The sequence below is a fragment of the Scleropages formosus genome, chromosome 13, assembly GCF_900964775.1.
Source record: "Scleropages formosus chromosome 13, fSclFor1.1, whole genome shotgun sequence".
Classification (NCBI taxonomy): Eukaryota; Metazoa; Chordata; class Actinopteri; order Osteoglossiformes; family Osteoglossidae; genus Scleropages; species Scleropages formosus.
The window spans coordinates 9,390,075-9,409,826 of record NC_041818.1 but is presented as its reverse complement, the minus strand read 5'-3'; the positions used below and the strand labels follow the sequence as shown (position 1 = coordinate 9,409,826).

Below are 19,752 nucleotides of genomic sequence, written 5' to 3'. Positions count from 1 at the left end.
AAGTGACAGACTCAGGTGGGCAGAGCAGGGAAATTGGACAGGTTCAGAATTGCTAACAAAGCAATGTAGATTTTATGTTATCTTTCATTTCATACAAGCTCAATGCCATTTTAAACAATGCCTATATTTTTTTCACCGAGTGAAAAACTAACCATTCAGAATATCAGTGGTGTTTATTGTCTTTATATTAAATGATATGCTGTGTGACACTTGACGGTTATGTTAATGTTATTTAGTACATGATTATAATCCAAGCTTTTGATAAAGTGCTAATGAACAGCTATTAAGACCAATCAGTCATTAAACAGAAAGTTTGCATCTCCCATTTCCCTGGGGATACCATGTCTGCACTTTCATATACCATCCAGTTCTGTTGATGTGCTGCTTAGCAACAACAGATGTGTCTGCAGTGTCCAACATGCCGGCATCATCGTCCATCTGGGATGGAGCTCATTATAGTTTGATGTTTGGGGGAACACCAGTAATGCTCCTGGAGCGTGTAAATGATTAATAACATTACGGTATACATCCCATGAAAATTCTGTGCTAAATAATTGAAAGGGTTATAACAAAAAGGAAACGAATACCTTTAGCGACCACGCTGTAATGTGAAGTGAAGTTGGCAGACGTTTCAGACACTTTAATTTTCTCGGCTTTTTAATGGTTTGCTTCATTGGATCCAGGCAGTATTTATAGGTCTCTAAGCACTTAAAGCAGGCTCTTGGATGACTGTGCTGCTCTTCTGATCCTTTCCTGTTCTCTTTGTGGGTCAGGTGGACTATCGGACCGAGGATGGCACAGCCAATGCTGGCTCAGACTATGAGTTTGCCGAGGGCACTCTTGTCTTCAAGCCTGGCGAAACACTCAAGGAGCTGACGGTGGGCATCATAGATGATGACATCTTTGAGGAGGATGAATACTTCTTCGTGCACCTTAGCAACCCTCGTGTAGTCAGCTGGGGAGAGCACAGTGCCCTGGAACCTGCCTCTCTGCCATCTCCCAAGGCAGCGCTGGGAGAGGCCCACACTGCCACGGTCACCATCTATGACGACGACCACGCAGGGATCTTCACGTTCGAGAGTGCATCGACACGCGTGAGTGAGAGCGTGGGCACCATGCAGGTGAAGGTACAGCGAACATCAGGAGCACGCGGTGTGGTGGCAGTTCCATACCGTACACTGGACGGCACAGCCAAGGGGGGCGAGGACTACGAGGAGGTGTCTGGGAAGCTGGAGTTCCTCAATGACGAGACCATGTGAGTGGTGCTGCTTTGCCTGCCAATGTCACTGCATGTCACTGCTGCTGATTCTATATGTGTGACGTGAAAAGAAAGAACAGTATCACTTATTTATTTTGTAGCAGAGTGTAACCTCCTTCCGCTTACATTTAAGTAAGTTCCCTGCTGGCATACAGGCTGTTACTTAATGCTTCTGGTGTCTTGAATTGTCAGTGTTTGGTTAGCTTAATATCTGGCAGTGAGATGAGTTCTTAGTTCCATTGCTGGCTGGTTCAACCAGATGCAGAGCTGGAAATGAGACCAGTACAGCGGGTCCAATGTTCAGGTTGTAGATTTTCAGCAATACAAACATTTTCCTGTTTGTTTATTTCTTGTTTGTTGCATTACAATTCACATTTCTGCGTCCCGCCATTGAACGGAAATGCGCACAAAGGAGGAGTGTGAGATTGCCTTAATTCAACTCGATTCCACAGAATTTACAGCTGATGTCTGGTGTTTGAGTGTCAATGATCAATAACAAGATGAAGAACATTTATAGGTTATTTAGAAATTTAGAGGTTATTTATAGGTTAATAGAAACGTTAAAAGTCTTGCAGCATATTTTTATTGATTTATCTGAGACTTTTATAGGAACTTCCCTGTGAAAAAATCAAGGTATGCCACTATTATTAAACTTTTATTGACTGAATGGAAAATAATTCAAATTAAAGGGGGTCAGATGCTCATGAACATTGCACATTTTGTTTCATGTTAGTAAAAGATACTCAAATAAAAGCCCTGTGATAGAATGGCATCCCATCCATGTTGTTTGCTATCTCTTGCCCTGTGTTTCCAGGATGGGGTGTGGAACACACCAACCCTGCATAAGAAGGCAGTTTGTGAAAATAGAGTGAACAAATAAAGGTCTTACAGCATACACAGTCTGAAACCATTTGTCCCAAGCAGGGTTGCAGCAAGCCAGAGCCTAACCCAGCAACACAGGGTATAAGGCTAAAGGGGGAAGGGACACACCCAGGACAGGACACCAGTCCATTGCAAGGCACCCCAAGCAAGACTTGAACCCCAGACCCACCAGAGAGCAGGACCCAGTCAAAACCACTGCGCCACCGCACCCCCCTAGCTCTTACAGTGAATGTTTAATTAATTACAACTTTATCTGAGGTTTTTAATTTAGCTTGTCAATTAATCGTGCGTTCTCTGTATTATTAAGCTTTTCTTATTTGTGACGTAGCGGTTGGATTTACAGACAAACAGAATTGCAAACAACCTTTGAATCCTAATTATGTTTGTACGTTTTGGACTCAGCGTTCTTTGTTCAGGGAGTGTGCATTAACACCGCCCAGACAGTGTCAATGAATAAATGAGGGAAACTCATTCTTGTATTAGAAATGCACCCTTGAAGGATCAGGAGGATCGGAATGGTGTCAGAATGAAGATGCCCTGAGTTACCTAGAGCCATAGAAGGGCTGTTCTGTGAATGCTCAGGAAGGGGAGGAGTGTAGCATCACTGTGAGAGGAGCAGACACAGGGGAGGGGGTTTGAGTCTGCTGCATGGCTGTATATGTGTAAGGGGTGACAGAAGCAGTGGGGGGATTGCAAATATGTGTCTTGCATTTGTCTGAGATATAGCAATGCGTGTGCTCAATTGTCCCCTTGTACCAGCACCTCACTGAGAACGCTTCTGGACTCCTCGAAGCTGCGTGACGTTAGTCCATGGTGTCAGGGGACCCGAGCGACTGACACGAGCCTCCCCGCTGAATGAGCTCAACACTGGCCTTTTCTTCCTCAAAGCGAACAGCTGATGAAGAGCTGCTCTGACATCTTTTGCCACAGATACTATTATTTATAGTTCTCTAGGCTCACCCGTGTGCCTTCTGTGTGATGGCACTCGCACAACGCTTAAACGTCATGTGTCTCTCGTTCCACCCGCTGGACATTTATACAATAAGACACTGAATAAGAACTAAAGCCAATATCCTTCTGGTACAAGAGTGTTTTGTGCTGCATAGACCAAGTGTGTCTTTTGGGAGTTTTAACGAGAGGGATTTTATAGTTCCTTTTTTCAAGCAAGGATTAAACCAATAGGCATAGCAGCTAAGCCATATCAATAAGTGAGCACCCACTGTAGTGCCTTCAAGAGTCAGTAAGCAATTAGCAGACCATGTTACACCACAAGATGTGTAATAAAAGGGCTGTGTGAAGTAACCTTGTGAGTGAATCTAGGCTAAGGAATGAAAACATCAGAGGGGAGCATTCTGTTGTGGAACAGGAGCCAAAGCTGTGAGGAATATACACACACACACACACACACACACACACACACTATCTGAACCGCTTGTCCCATATGGGGTTACGGGGGGCCGGAACCAGAGCCTAACCCGGCGACATAGGGCATAAGGCTGGAAGGGGAGGGGACACACCCAGGATGGGATGCCAGTCTGTCGCAAGGCACCCCAAGCAGGACTTGAACCCCAGACCTACCGGAGAGCAGGAGCCAGGCCAACCCACTGTGCCACCACATCCCCCTCCTGTGAGGAATATATATATATTTTTTTTTTTTCATTTAGCAGACGCCTTTCTCCAAAACAATGTAAAATGCTTATTAACTATTGTTTGGCTTGCAGCTTTCTCTGAAATCACTTTCAGTGCTAGTTATTCAAATTTAGAACCTGAAAAAAACTTGTCTTTGGACTCTGTGAGGAAACCAGAGCACCTGGAGGAGAATCAAGGGGACAATATGAAAACTACACAAAGGCTGAGCCAGATTCAAACCCATCTTGGAATACACAACCGAGGTGCTGTATGGTGCCAGTGATACATGCTGCATCCTTGTGCTGCCCATATGTTCACATTTATGTACCCTTTTTAACAGAAACCTTTTGTACCTTGAAATACCCTTTGCAGTGCTGTAAAATCAGCTGCTGGTCACAAGTTGAAGATTCCTTTGAGAAGTAAAATCCAAATATTACCATTTTTTACCAGTTCACAGATGGTCACTGTGCAGTTTGCAGACACCTTCCTGTGTGTGTTTGTTTGTGTCTCCCTTTGGGTAAACTGATAAGAATGTAAAATGTAAACTAGAGAGCAGGATGGTGGGGGTGGCTGTCCCTGGGCGAGCTGCCGACTGACAGCAGGGCTCATGCGCACCAGCAGTGTGCAGCCTCTGCTTGGCCAGATCGATGCCGCCTTTGGGATGTAATAGAGACAATGGCTGGGGATCACTGTCCCGAGCTCCACGCTGTCTTCCTCCTCTTCCATCCACTCCCACTCGTGGACTCATTTATTGTGTCCTCCTGCAGTCTTACTTCACAGCAGTATCGCTGCTTCTCTCTCCTAGCTCCTGCTCACTCTGGTCATGTGTCACTTCTAGACCTCCCCTCTCTCCTTGTATTCACCTCTCTATCTGTTTCTACAAAAGACTTCACTGGTACTGACTATTAAAGTTTTGTGCATTCTGTTTCCATCACTGTCCTTGGGAAATTTGGATTTATATAGATTTATAGGTAGTTATGTATATGGCAGAATACACAATGAGGAAAAGTAGGTTGCTGTGTCATGTACCATGGTGAACAGTTGAGCACTGTACTCACACTGGGTTCAGTTTACCATCCACTGCTCCTGTATCCATGCCTTTACCCTCCTCTTCTCCAAACCTATCCCCTTTCCCTCTTCTGTCTGTGTGCGGCTGTCCATCTCCACCATGTACCATGAATGCATGGACCAGGTAGATCAAATCGCTGAGGTGAAACTGAGTTTGAGGGGTGAGATTGGAAAGAGCTGAAAGCCCTCGGGTCTCTCTGAGGATTGACTGGGCATTGAGGCTGAACTGACAGCGTCTTTTTTTGACTATGGTTTTGTTGGGGGGGGGGGGGGATGGTGACAGAAGGGAGATGGGCTTAGAAAGAGAACATTCTGTATGTCGCTTTCACATTTTTCACTGAGAACAGGTGTGTAGAGGGTCAGGGGGCTCGTGCATCGTGAGCTCATGGTTGTCATTAATGGCTTTGACATTTAGCGCATTTCTCCAGGAACGTTACACTGTAAGCTGTACGTTCACATAAAATCACATGCAAGCACACAAGAACCCGTGCATACAACTGAACCCAGCATAAAACTCTTTTTATCTAGCATCCCTACACACAGCAAACACCCGTGCAAACACACTGTTTGTTTACTGTCAGGCGTGCCGTAACTCACAAAAAGTGGCAGTCATCTGACATCTCAAATGAAGACAAAACACTGTTATTTCACTCCGAGATGGAAATTGTACACCTAATGTATTTTTTTATTAGATTTATTTTTCCTTCAGAAATGAGGAGTCAAGGATGGTAGCATCCGTCTGTTTCCTCTTGCATCCGCTGTCTGTCTCGCAGCACCTCTTGCAGTCCCCTGTTCCCTTGTTTTTCTGCTCTCTGTCTTGGCATGGGCACCGAAAAGAGCTCTGGCAGCACGGTGACATGCACAGCATCAAATGCAACTCCAGCGAGCCCTGTCAGATTTCCCATCCACATGGGTATGGCTGTACCCTGTAGCAGACAACTAGGCTGCATTCTCTACTGTCTGAGTCTGTGAGCTTGTCAGTGTCCTCGTGTCTGTCTCTGACTTGACAGATTAGGTGTCTGTGTCATGTTTGGAAGTTGTGCCTTTACTGGTAGCCCCTAAAGCGGTTCTTCTGTTACAGTGGAATGCTGGGATAAGGTGCTTGTGCGTTCACACCACTTTCTGTTGTTTTAATGCCCCACACAGTTCTTGTTTGCTCCATGTTGGTCTTGTTGGTCACTGGAGAACCAGCTTTTGTTTCCACATTCTCCTACGCTGCAAGCCATGACATACAGTATACACGTTCCACAGGTACGTGCTCTCAGAACTGTGACCATCACTTTAGTGGTTATATGGTGCTGGTGTCTGTCCCAAAGCTGGGAAGCACATTGCCCAGACTCTCAAAGTGAGGAGACCTGGGTTAGCATGGATAAGGAGAACATTTGAAGTGGGCTACTTAAGGATCTGTGATGTTGAACAGTTAGTGGCTTGCTGGGCTATGGAGACGCGAATCCCCAGCCCAACCTCTGCTTCCCTGCCTTTCTAGGTCTTACTATGGTTAAAATAAACCTTCGCCCTCCTGTTCCGCAGGTCTCTGGACCCCACTCTGTCAAGAGCATGTGAGAGAGGGTAATTGTGTGTAGGTGTGGAAGGGAGGGGGTGTAATTTCACAGATGCTTGCACAACTAGAGCAAAAAAAAGGCGTAATGGAATAAATGAATGAGAGGGTGAACACTGTATGGGTGCATGTGTGTGTGTGTGTGTGTGTGTGTGTGTGTGTGTGTGTGTGTATCAGACTGGTTTAAAACTGATGTGCAGTACAGGTACCACAGTTTAACATTTTCTCTGGAACTTGGGGAAGAGACATCATACACATTCCAGGTGCCTCCTAGAGGAGGATTGGAAACATATTATAAATATGCAAGAATCATAACAAGAGGTTCATCGTAGATTATTAATAAATGAATGCCTTTTGTATTGTGGGGGGGGGCGCGGTGGCGCAGTGGGTTAGACCTGGTCCTGCTCTCTGGTGGGTCTGGGGTTCGAGTCCTGCTTGGGGTGCCTTGCGGTAGACTGGCGTCCCGTCCTGGGTGTGTCCCCTCCCCCTCCGGCCTTGTGCCTTGTGTTACCGGGTAGGCTCTGGTTCCCCGCGACCCCATATGGGACAAGCGGTTCCGAAAATGTGTGTGTGTGTGTATTGTAGGGGGGTGCAGTGGCGCAGTGGGTTGGACCACAGTCCTGCTCTCTGGTGGGTCTGGGGTTCAAGTCCTGCTTAGGGTGCCCTGTGATGGACTGGCGTCCTGTCCTGGGTGTGTCCCCTCCTCCTCTGGCCTTACGCCCTGTGTTATGGGGTAGGCTCCGGTTCCCTGCGACCCTGTATGGGACAAGCGGTTCTGAAAATGTGTGTGTGTGTGTGTCTTTTGTATTTCTCCTGAATAAATAAATGTTTTGTTTTGAATAACCTGACTCTCCCTGGACCCAATTGTCATTTTTAGCTAGTTTTTTCTGCATGATATGATTTCATTGAAGTGTTTAAAATGTAGTGTTTTTTACCCAGGTGTCCACTGGGGAAGTTTGAAACCCACTGTTCTTGTGGTGCTACACAAAGGCTTACTGTGTAAATTGTGGTGGCAGGTTATTCACCATAGCCATATACTGGGCTTTGGGACGTTTCACAGCTCTGCTGCAGAAAAATGCCGCTTCCACGGTCAATTAAGCAGTGAAACTGTGTATCCAACAGCAGCAGGAATTAGTGATTTCGATGTTTTCCAGGGAGGAGAAGACCTTGGAGGGAGCCGTGTTAGCACAGTCTCTTGAGTTGTGTGAAAAATGCTTTAACATTGTCCAATTGCTTTGGTAGTATGAGGATGGAACAGTAGGTGTGTGTGAGTGAGTGTGTGTGTATGTGTGTGTTTGAGAATAAGCTCAAATCAGTGCTTTGTCCTGCTGGTTGATATTTTGATGGCATAACTGGTTGCTCTGTGCCCAAATAAGATGTTTCCTCAGCCTCTCCCTGCTCTCTCTGCTGCTTCCTCTCCCTCCACTCCTTCCTCCTTTCTCTTCTCTCGTATCTCCATCTTCCGCCTTTAATTCCAATTAAGACTGTGGCTCTGATGGTCTTTGTGGCTCTGACAGCAGTGTGATGGGGTTGTTCAAGCCATGGAGATGATACACTTTGCAAACACAGAATGAGGACGGGTGGGGGGGGGTGTAGACAAGCGTGACGTCTTCCTCCCTGACTCCTTCATCTGCTTCTCCTGAGGATATCGAATGTGAGTTTGTACTTCATTATCATCCCCTATTATACGATTGGCAGGGCGGCTGGATGTGTGCGGAGCCTTGCTCAGAGGTTCGGAGGGAAAAATATTCGGAAGAAATGAGTATAAATGCATTAGAGGCCAGTGTAAGTGTGGTTTTAATGAGCAGTTTCAAGGATCAGCCGTGTCAGTGTATGTGTGACGGAGAGCAATCTCTGCTCATTTAAAATTCTTCATTAGCATGTGCACGTTCTAAAAATACATTCCCAAAGCTTTGAGATATTGACCCTTCAGTGAGATTCATTTACAGTACGTTGGCATAAGCGTAATCTTTTTTCCAACACTAATATAATAGCCCACATTACATGAAATAATGTGACTCAGTTACTTTATGAGTAATAATCTCTATCATTTTTTGTACGCTAATCTTTTATCATTAAAAATATATAGTCACATTTTCACTCAGAGATGTAGAACATATGTATATTAAAAGCAGTATATTATGAACTAATACAGTAGTAGTCCTGTTCAAAGGAATTGCAATTTGTGGGAAAATGTGTTAGACCCTAATAGAGGAGGAGGAAAAACAGTTTGGGGAATCAGTTTTTGGGATGTTCATTCCTCAGTGAGCGCAGGGTACAGTGACTGTGACCAGTAGCCTGCGTTGGGGTCGGTGCCCTTGTTCGGCTCCCCGAGTCACTGCTTTGCCTTCTGTTTGTCACCAAAGAGTATCCTAGCAGACACTGCGTCCCCTTTCAGGATGCGATCGTGATCAAGCCTGTTTAGCTTAGCCTGTCCGCACGCTGGAAATAAGCCCAGTCGGTTTGTTTTACAATGGTGCTTTAGCTCTGTGGCTCTGCGGGACTGGTTTGTGTAGTGCTACTGACAGCTGCAGGGCTCTTGTAGGAGCTCTTGGCTTGTCAGTGCCTTGGGCTCTATCGCTTTGGCGCATCTTTCACAGGTTTCTTACTTCCTCTCAGTGAAACAGCCCAGAAGGTGCTGCCTGGTAGTCTGTTACAAAAAGCCTGTTAACAAAAGCCAAATTGTTTTTGCGAAATCTTCTCCAATTCACTTTTTATTCATTTAGTGCACAAATTTATCCACAATGTACTTGGCACTTGTGGCAAAAATTCAATCCAGTCAGCACAAACAGTAATAAATAGCAAAAACAACACTCAGTGGATTCACATTAATAACATGGTGTGTGAATTTAATAACATGCTACATTAATAGCACAGAGCATTGTTCTCCTTTTGCTCCTTGCACTGCTTGGTTAAAGCTTGGTTACTGTGATTGTTAGAGAAATTTTACAAGTTGCTTTTGAATTTTCTTCTTTCTCATTTTTACTCCTTGTCAGTTATCTCTCAGCAGAAAGCGTATAAATCTGTGTCACAGTTAAAAAAACACATTATGCATGCATTTACTTTGTACTTTGACGGAGGACGACATGGAGACGGGGATCAACAGCAGTGCCCCATCATGTTAGCAGGAACTTGCCTTGATGAACAAGTGGAGATTTGTACATTGGATGTGGTGGAACGACCTCCCCCTCTCACTCCGAACTGCTGAATCTCTGTCTACATTTAAAAAGGGTCTTAAAACTCACCTCTTCCGGACTCACTTCTTCCATGATCACTTAAGTTTACGTGATGTGTAAATGTTCATGCTCTATAACTTTGAGATCATAACTGTTGAATAATGGATAAACTTTCAGACAGCTACTCGTGTAATGTAAATGTTTAATAAAAACATAGGAATGTTATTAGGAATTGTTGATTTTTTGGATAAACCTTTATACAGCTACTCATGTGATGTACATTGGTTCATATGGTGGAAAGTAACAAATTACAGTAACTATACTTTAGAATCACACGTCTGTATCGAAGTCTCTTTTTCTGCTGATATAATGCACTGCATGTACTTTGCTTTGGAGATACACGTCTGCTAAATGAATAAATGTAAATGAACAGTAACCTTGCTGGGATTTGAACATGTGCAGGTCCACATCTCGGGCCCCATGCTATCCAACCTGTATTCACCCTGGAGTTGGACTCAGGTCAGCAGCTCTCTTCTACGATCATTGGCATTTTTCCCCTGGGGAGGGAAAGATGTGGGTTGTCCCAGGGTATCTCAGCACGCCTGGCAGGTTTCTGTGGCTTGAGAAAGGCACTTATTTCTGATTAATAGCTGTCGTCTGGCCGAAGCGTGTATCACTCGCCCTACTTCCTACTTCATCATTGCAGTGGAAAAGAACAATTATTTTTACAAATCTGTTTAAAATAATTATAAAAATATTGAGACCACTGTAAGTATGGCTTTACTGAGCATCTTTATTGAGCAGTTTTTAAAATAATGATAAATTATTAGCTATAAGCATATAAATACAAAACTGAAGTATTAGTGTCTTTAGTATATGAGGGTTACTGGAGCAATATAACATAAGTAGGCCTACTTTTTTAATGGGATTACAGCTGGAGGTGGGATTTGAACCTGCAAATTCTGGACTAAAAGGGAAGATGTCTAACTACTATGCTACCAGCTCCTCTGGATATTGAGATTGCATTGGCCTGGCTGTGCATTCTGAGTCTCTCCTCTCAGTCAAAGTCAAAGTGTTTTTGCTGTTTTTTGTCAGTGTTCATGCTGTGTTCTAGTGCAGTGTGTAAACTCAGTTGGGGGTAAATCCTGAATGCACTCTAGTTTGCTCTGTGTGTGTCCTGGATAGTAATGGACTGTAAATTTGTCTTGCCTTAAAAATTTTAAGTCCTGCTGTATAGTGCCTTCCTTATGACTAATTATTAAATCTTTACAACCTGCAAAGACAAAAGAAATGAAAACTTCAGTGTTCACAAAACAGAGCAACTATACCTAGAAGCTAATATGAACCATGAAGCAGAAACAACAAATATTATTTCTCTAGTTTAAATGATGGCTTGGGACTTTCAGAGTTCTTTGAAAGGAGATTTAATTTGTGTTTATTTTTCTAGCTTTAATTTGGTAATTGTAGTATGATAAGAAAACCTATCTGTTCCAGAACACACAATTTTTTTGTGTATTTCCTTGTTAGTTATTTAGCTTGTCTGGAAAACATAGCTAGTTAGATTTTGTCTTTTTGCTAAGTGATCTGCTCATTTAATGCCTTCTTGAACCAAAACATCTGTCCTGTGTAGAGTTTTTACTTAGCTAACACTTTTCTGCAAAACAGCAATTATTTACACAGCTAGGCAATTTTTAGGGTTAGTACCTTGCTCATGTGTACTGTAGTGAAAGGTAAGATGTAAACCTACAACCTTTCAGAGCCAAAGGTAGCAGCTGTTACCGCTATACTACCAGCTGCCTCTAACATGCAGCTTTTGGTTTTCTGACTGCTAATTGTCATTTTTGTCCTAATTGTCAACTAATTGTCCTTTTGTTGGTCATTGTGGGGCTCACAGAGCCTCAGAACAGGTAGCTGTGTGTCCTGGTTCAAGTGTCCCTTTAAGGTGCTTTTGGAAAGACTTGTAAGGGAGAGGAACATGTGTGGAAGCAACAGAATTTGGCCCATGGACCCAGCAAGTGATTTTTACTATGGATATGATTTTTACACAGGATGAGCACTCACCACTTCAAATTATTACTCTTTGTTGCCTCAAGCTCCCCATCGCACTGCCTGACCCAGGTACAAACTAGAGCAGTATTCTAATGTCATTTTCCCAAGAAAATTGGTCGCCATTTGCCCTGCGTGGATAGCTACCTGATGCCGTAATTGCTCTCTTGTTCAAGTTAACTGTCAGGGTTGTGCTCCAGAGGGATAACAGGAGCCGCACATCTGTGCAGTAGAGGAACTTAATACGAGCGCCGTGGGTCCTGAAGCTTGGGGTTACAAGCTGCTGCAAGTGCTGTCAATTAAATGATGGCGATATTGAACTGTGCTGAGTTCAGGTTGCTTATGAGTGAAGACCGCTGTCCTTTTATTGGTAATTTTTTTCTTTTTTTGCTCCAAGCGTTTAGTGTGTATTGATTTTGGCCACACTTTCAGACACACCAGCTTGCAGAAACACAGTGTGAGTCACCGTATATGTTGGACCAGGGTTGAACAGGTGGCCACTTGATGCCTTGATGCTGTGTGAATCCTGTGTCCAAGCTTGGAGCAGCAGTGGGAGCCTGTGTTTTCCAGCTGTTTGTTCTTCATTCATAGTTCTGTGGTCCTTCCTCCTTTCATTCAAAAACTTGTTGGAAGCTTTTTCATAGTCACATGGAGCTTGTTTTGGTTTAGCTTTTGCTGAACAAAAATGTTTTTCACTTCTTCCTGCCCTCTATCCGTCTATCTTCCAGAACCTGGGTTCCTCACAAATACACCATGGAGTGTGAGATGTATGTTGGTTGTAATCCCTTCCGCTTGTTGACTCGAAATGCATTTGCCAGATGGCCGTTTCTTTTTTAGTAACTGAAGGGTTTCATGACAGCTTTATTTACATTTTTTCATTTAGCACATGCTTTTCTCCAAAGCGACGTACATCTCAGAGAACAATGCAATGAGTGCATTGCATCAACATAAAGAGAGACTTGGAAGCAGACACGTGATTCTAGAGTACAGTCAATTTGTCACAGTCCACCGTGTGAACCAATGTACATCATATTAGTAGCTGCATAAAGGTTTTTCCATTATTCAACAATTTTGAATCACAAAAGTGTTAAACATTTCTACGTTTATCATGCACTTAGGAGATCAGGTGAGACGTGAGCTTTGAGATCCTTCTTAAATGTAGAGGGAGATTCAGCAGTTCTGAGTGAGAGGGGGTGGTCATTCCACCACACTGGAGCAAGAACTGAAAACGTTTGTGCTTTTGATTCTTTTCCTTTGGTGCGTGGAACCATCATGCAGGCAGAAGTGGAACAGCTTCCTGAGGTAGTGTCCGCAGTGACAGTGTTGAGGAAGGCAATGGCTTTAAATACCACTAGTTCAAGATTGCTAATGGTGGCAAGCAGATCACTGATCTCTGATAATGGTCCAAACTGCCCTTACCATTTTAAAGTCTATGCAAATTCCTTCACGCACACTGTTTTCACACAGGTCTCCATGTATACAAATGGAGGTAATCAACAATTTACTATTCACCCCGGAAACATCTGGGGACGTGTCTCAAGGAGACATGGTTGTGTCAAAGGGAAACGGATTGGTTAGGTTTGGACAGTTACATAGACTGGACATTGATTGTCTGGATTTGGATGTTTAAGCCACTCTATATTTTCAAGGTTTTCATTTTTTAATTCATTTTTTCATCCTATCAGTTTTTAATTATTTCTTCCTCACATTCCTACCTCAAAGTGAGGAGACTAGACTAGCTACTGACAAAAAGTCTTTGGATATTATAATCAGTTTTTGTTGTTTTACATCTTCATTTTTCCCGTCACGGTCATGTTTTACCTCAGGGTCAGGAAGTCACTAGTTGGCGGGCGCTCGGAGTCTTATTTCTGAAAGCTGCCCAAACATTATTTTTAAGGTTTTATATTTCTGGATGTGTCTGTGTGTAGGTGGGTTTCCAGATTCCTCTGTGGGTGTGTGGATATGTGTAAGGCTGTCCTGTGGATGTGTGCTCTTGTCCCCTGCTCCACCCAGCCCTACCCTTTGCTGTGGTGATCCCCTCCAGGCCCTTCATCTCTTTCCTTAGGCCACTGACTTTGTTTTTCTTCTGAATGTGGAACTCAGCTAGAGTCACATCAACCCCCAGGCCACAGTAGGTGGCTGCATATTTAACTACACAGTGCAGCATAGTTCCCAAGGAAAAACTGCTTTACCCCACTGTACTCTATTTGGCACTGTTTTTCACCCTTATGTTCTTCTATTTCACAGAACCAGCTGGGAAGCACTGCGCTGTCCTGACCCATTGGACTGCATAAGTCATTTTCCCTGTCCAGCCTCACCTGAATGTAGCTCAATGGCCAGGCTGTGTTCACGGATCTCGCTGTTGATAATACAGTATTTAACTTCTTACCGCGTTCATATGGTCTAAGGGTCCTGCAGTGTTCTGGAGGACTCTGCGCTTTATGCACTTATTAGCTTACATCCCTTTGTGCAGTTTATCTGATTTTTATTTATTTGTTCATCTTATTTGTTTTTTGTTGCTCTTTTAAAGCACTTGCCATTATGTAAATGCATCAGTTCGGCATGAAATTGGCACACCTAACAGTGACTTTTATAATCAAAACAAAGTGAATGATAATTAGGAAGGTGATTGTATGCAAAGTAATAACATTTAGAAGAGGAAGCGGCAAAGTGTGTGAAGTGAACAGTGACGTGTCTTTCATGAGACGCTTGCTTCCTGTCCCTCGGGCCGAGTCACTTGGTGGGGTTCTGAGCTATCGCTGTCGCACAAGCTTCCCCCGCGAGGGCTGGCCTTTCCAAAGTGCTGGAGCCCGGCTTGGCCAGGGACGCCATGCAACTTAGTGCTGCTTTTGGGGAAAGTGCTCGACTCCTGTTCCCTTTATTTTTCATTGTCTTTCACATTGAATTACTAAGTGAACGTGCTTTACTGGTAAACATGAAATGTGTGGCAGTAACATTGCCAAAGATGAGCATAAATGCAACAATGAATGCCTGATTATAGGGTATAAGCTATAGGTTGATACTGTTACTGTGCTTGTTGTCACTATATGATTGCTTTGTCCAAACTATAGGAGGCTGATCCATCAGTACTCTCCTGCCATGGTTAAATGTCATAGAATTTTACAGATGTAAATGAGAATTGTTCTAATTCAGCTTTTCTTGTTCGTGCCTTATTCTGTTTTTGCTGTGTATTTTGGAAATACGGTATGTAGGATTTTAGCTGGGTGCTTTCCCATTCAGTGTGGGCTGCATAACACTATAAAACATTTTTACCCCAGTCTACTGGGAATATTTATAGAACCTTGTTTTTATTGGCTGGGAAGCTTGCAGATCTTTTTGTGTATTATTTAGGCTGGGAGACAGAAACCTGATGATTTTTAGACACAGGTAAACTTAGATTATGTTCCTGTAAAGTTTTTACGTGCAGCAATGTTTCTTCTTCATTTGACATTCTCTTTTGCTGCTTTGCATCTAAGTTTTTTTTTAATGGATATTCAGCATTCTTCCTTTAATCTTACCAACTGCTCTCCTTATTTTTGGCCTTTTCAGGTCAATATCTGTCTAATTTCATATTCACTACCTGTGAACAGATCTGGCAATATACAATCCCTGTGCTTTATGGGGTCATTTCCATGGACATTACCCTGTAATGCGAATTCCCATAATTAGAGGGTTGAATTAACATTGCTTCTTACTGGGTAAAAAAAAAAAGTAATTGGTTCCCAAATGAAGAATATGTTGCCTAAAAATAAAAATAAACCAAAAAAAAGGTAATATTTAAATGTGTGTCGATAATAACACCAAATTTTGTAATGTGTGTAACAAATATTAAATATTGTTATTTATTAACCAGATTATTAAAATTGATACAATGATTTGTGTAGGAGAATTAATCATTTTTGGACAGTCAGAGGCACCTTTGAATTCAGGCATGTAAACCACAAGAGACACAGTTTGTTTACAATAGTGTAAGAGTCTTTGTTGTATAAAACTGTTTATTCAAGTCAAATAATTTAACTAATATTACACGTTTCTATAGTCCATTTTGAAAAGGTTTGTATCGAATCTGATGTTTTAGTTGAGAGTTAGGTTTAATATAATCAGTTTTGAGACTGTCAGTGTGACAGGGAACAGGACATGTACAGTTGAACCACATGTTAGGCAGCTGGGAGTGTAGTGATTAGAGCTGCTGCCTTTGAACCCAAAGGTTCTAGGTTTGAATCCCACTTCCAACTGTAGTATCCTTAAATGAGGTCCTTACCCTAAATTGCTCCGGTAAAATTATCCAGCTGTACAAATGGATAAGTAGTTGTTAAGTTGCTTTGGAGAAATACATACATACATACATTGTCTGAACCGCTTGTCCCATACACAGAAATGCGCCAGCTAAATGAATAGATGTAAATGTAGGCAGTGGAAAACATACCTGTTGTGGACCTGCAATTACTGCATCACTGGAAAATAGTCACCATACTGAAGAAGCTTGTTGTATGAGAAAATACTATGTCTTTTATAAGTTGTTGTAGTGGTTTTTTTGTTCAGGATACCGTTACATGTGGGAAGGGAGTATTTTTTCAGTAGATCTGCTTTTCTCTGTAACCCCTTGTCAGGAGTTGTTATGCCAAATGATGAGCATTTTCAGGGTGCAGCAACCCTGACTGAAATGTTGACCTAAGTGAAGCCAATAGAGAAAGACTTTCTTGAGAAACATTTACTGTGCAGCATTTCTCCATTTGCATCTGTATGTGACGAACTCTCAAGAATTCTCGCATGTTTATTCAGCATCATCATCCAGTTACATCATCATATGCACAAAATATCTGTTCCCTTCTTTCATAAATTTTGCTTGTTTTAGCTAGAGTATATTCCCTAGCTAAATCAAGCAAAATTTTTGACATCTGCAAGGAAAGGAATATACCCTAGCTGAAATTTAACTATGGTGTATTCCTTTCCCTGCAGATGTCCAGGAGCCACTTGTTTCTTGTGCTTAAGATGTGTATTAAGCATTTGTAGTCCCTTTTACTTTTTAAGTGCTTATTTTGTTATGCTGCCAGTGCCACATACTTTTATAGACTTGAGACTTTTCTTGGGTGGTGCTTTTCTTTCCCTTTTCAAGGTGTTCTCTCATGTGCGGTGGCTGTTCTCCATGGGACCAAAGCGATTATTTCCGTCTGAGTCTGAGTATGGATGAGTGCAACCCAGAGCCCCCCCACATGACGCAGCTTCCTGGTGATCAGGTTCATATGTGCAACCTATAATTGAGGTGTACAGGAGATGAACACCGCGGGATGACACTGTGTAATTCTCTTGTACCACGTTTACCGGAATCTCAGAATGTTTGTGTCACCTGCACCTACACCTGTTTTCAACTGCCCCAAATGGCGAGCAAACTCTAGAGAAGTAGGACTAACAAATATTGTCACTTCCCCCACTCCTTTGACGTGTGCCGCCACACTCGCTGCGCTCTTTTTCGCCAAACCTCGCTGTCCTCACTGTAGCTTTGCTTGGGGGCCCACGACGTGCTGGCAGCCCCAAGCGTTGGCAGCACAGAAGAAACAAAAATCTAAATGTGCCCCATGTGTGGGGGGAGGGGAGGGGAGGGGAGGGGAGAGAGGAGGAAGGAACCGGGGAACCGGACACCCTGCCCACAGGCCACTGAGACACAGATGGAGAGTGATGGACACTGGGAAACCAGCTTAATGAAAGGGAGAGGGAGGCTGTCAACCGCAGATACACACACACAAACACACACACACACATTAAATGCTTGCTATGGGTACTTCTCTGTATTTAGTTGGGTGTGTTTCCCCTGCTGTGTGTATCTTTCTTTGATGGGATCCTCCCAGAATGGAACTGCAGACAGCACAGAACTATATTTAATATAGTTTCCATGTGATACACCCTGGAATCACTGGTAGTCATGTGCTCACAATGCATATCATGTTGCCTTCATGGCGATGTGTATCACTAAATTATGTTGCACTCTTCATCAGGAATCGCAGTAGGTTGTAAAAAGCTAAAAACATCCTTACTGATCTTTTCCATGAAAAAATATTACGCCACGTATTCCATGAAAACACACATATAATGAAATCGAAACAAAATCACTTTAGTCGCAGTTGCATATTTAAAATGTAAAAAATCTTAGAATGGCTGTGGTAAAATAAAGTTAAAATGACAAAATGGCTAAATAAACTTAGCTTTTGAGTCCCGTTCAGGAAACATCACCACAATGGCTTATTTGTGAAGTGAAATAAGTGAAAGTAAAATGTGAAATTATGCACCCTTTTACATACAACGGGCTGATTACTCTGTACAAAGGCCTTTTTACCTGTGATGTCACTACTTTACTAACACAAAAGATATTTTTGTTCTGTTAAACGGCTCGTGTCAGACATTGTATTCATTTTAAATGTATACAGCTTGTACTGGAGCAATTTAGGTTGAGTACCTCACTGAAGGGTACTTACAACAGGTGAGATTCAAACCTGTGTCTGTCAGATGGAATGTGGCAGTTCTAAACAGTGCACTACTTGCTGCCCTAGCTGGCATTATTTTGGCTATTTTCTGACTAAACATAGCATATTAACCTCTGTGTTACTCTGGAGGTAATGACTGCTGTTCTTCAAGTAGGGTTTGAATGGTTGTGGTCATTTTTACTGAAGCAAAATAAGGTAGTTACCTTAGCGGGACTTGATCCTGGGTCCGTTGAGAGTAAGGCAACCGCTCTACATTCACATTTGTTCATTTAGGTGACGTTTTCCTCCGAAGCAATATACAATTATTTACCCATTTATACAACTGGGTAATTTTACTGGAGCAATTTAGGGTAAGTACCTTGCTCAAAGGTACTATAGCTAGAGATAGGGGCTCAAACCCATGACCTTTGAATCCAAAAGCAGCAGCTCTAACCACTACACTACCTACTATTCACTGAAGTATAACAACTATGCCTCCTGCTGCCCCTTAATATTAACTTTTAGTTATAAACCATCACCATGGAATTGTCAACTAAATTATTTTAATCATACAAATAGCCTTTATAACAGAAATAGCAGAACAATATTGTAAATAAAGCCTAAATCTTGTGATAATGCGGAGATTAGTGCCTCCAATGGTATGGTGTCCATGAGCTTTGCAGAGAGAAAGACCTAGACAGTGTCCCCCTGAACTTAATATCATAAAATATTAAGTTGGAAACATCTTTTTTTTTAAAAAAAGGAAATAATGGTAATTTGAGAAGCAAAAGTAAATCTGAACAACACATGGATACATCTTCATCAGGGAGTGAAATTTGTTATTTTGTGGCAACATTTTAATATGAAAACAAAAAGCTCAATATTTGATCATAAATCAGTAGTTCAAAAACAAATGAACATACCTACCTACAGTGTTTTGACAAAAATGAAATTAAACTAGATGAGGCATGCTATAGAAAATGGTTTAATACAGTACTTTAACTAAGGCACCTGTAGCCGTTCCTGCAATATTTTGTTCACCATTCATCTTCAGCTGTAGCTATGTTTCAATATTTTGCTGAGGGTTCCAGTTGTCGTACGGAGTCTGGTTGCCTTTGGACCGCCTGTTGAGGCCTCCTTCGTTCAAGGCTCTTCCTAAAACCCAACATCCAAAGTCGATCTGGCAAAACCTGTACTGAAAGAAACGAGAAAGTGGAAGCCCGCCTTCGTGGTACATGTTTATATTTTAAAAACATTGTAGATTTTTGTCTGTACGGAGACCTTTTTTCCCTTAAAAATGAATTTATGTACCGTGTTTGTGAGGTGCGATGAGCTGATTCCCACAGTTGTTCTGGCTCTGTGTACTGGTGCTTGGTGATAAATGGCAAGGAGACAGTCCATTTTTCTACCCCCCTCTGCAGACCCCCGGGCCACAGACAAACAGACTGTCCCTTCTTTCCTAGGTGGGGCCCTTCAGTTCAACCTGGAACTTTCTAAACTCTGTCATCGCTGCGAAAGTGAGCTCTCGCTTAAGCAAAGTCTATAAATGGATTTATGACGGTTTCAAGACTCTCTTTAAAGTGTGTTAATGAACTGGAACATCCACGCAAATTCACAAGTTTTCTTATGTAATAGAGAGATTATTTTGGATTAAATCCTACCCTTGTTGGGATTTAC

The 19,752-nt window shown here is 42.6% G+C and overlaps 1 protein-coding gene across 1 annotated transcript in view; it reads left to right on the top strand.

Annotated features, from left to right (window-relative positions):
• The window catches only part of slc8a4b (solute carrier family 8 member 4b), a 55,095-nt gene that overhangs the window by 22,225 nt on the left and 13,118 nt on the right, over positions 1 to 19,752 (top strand). The window contains exon 4 of the mRNA XM_018737162.2: positions 774 to 1,255. Coding sequence (XP_018592678.1) covers positions 774 to 1,255 — 482 coding nt within the window. The remainder of the gene's footprint in view (positions 1 to 773; positions 1,256 to 19,752) is intronic.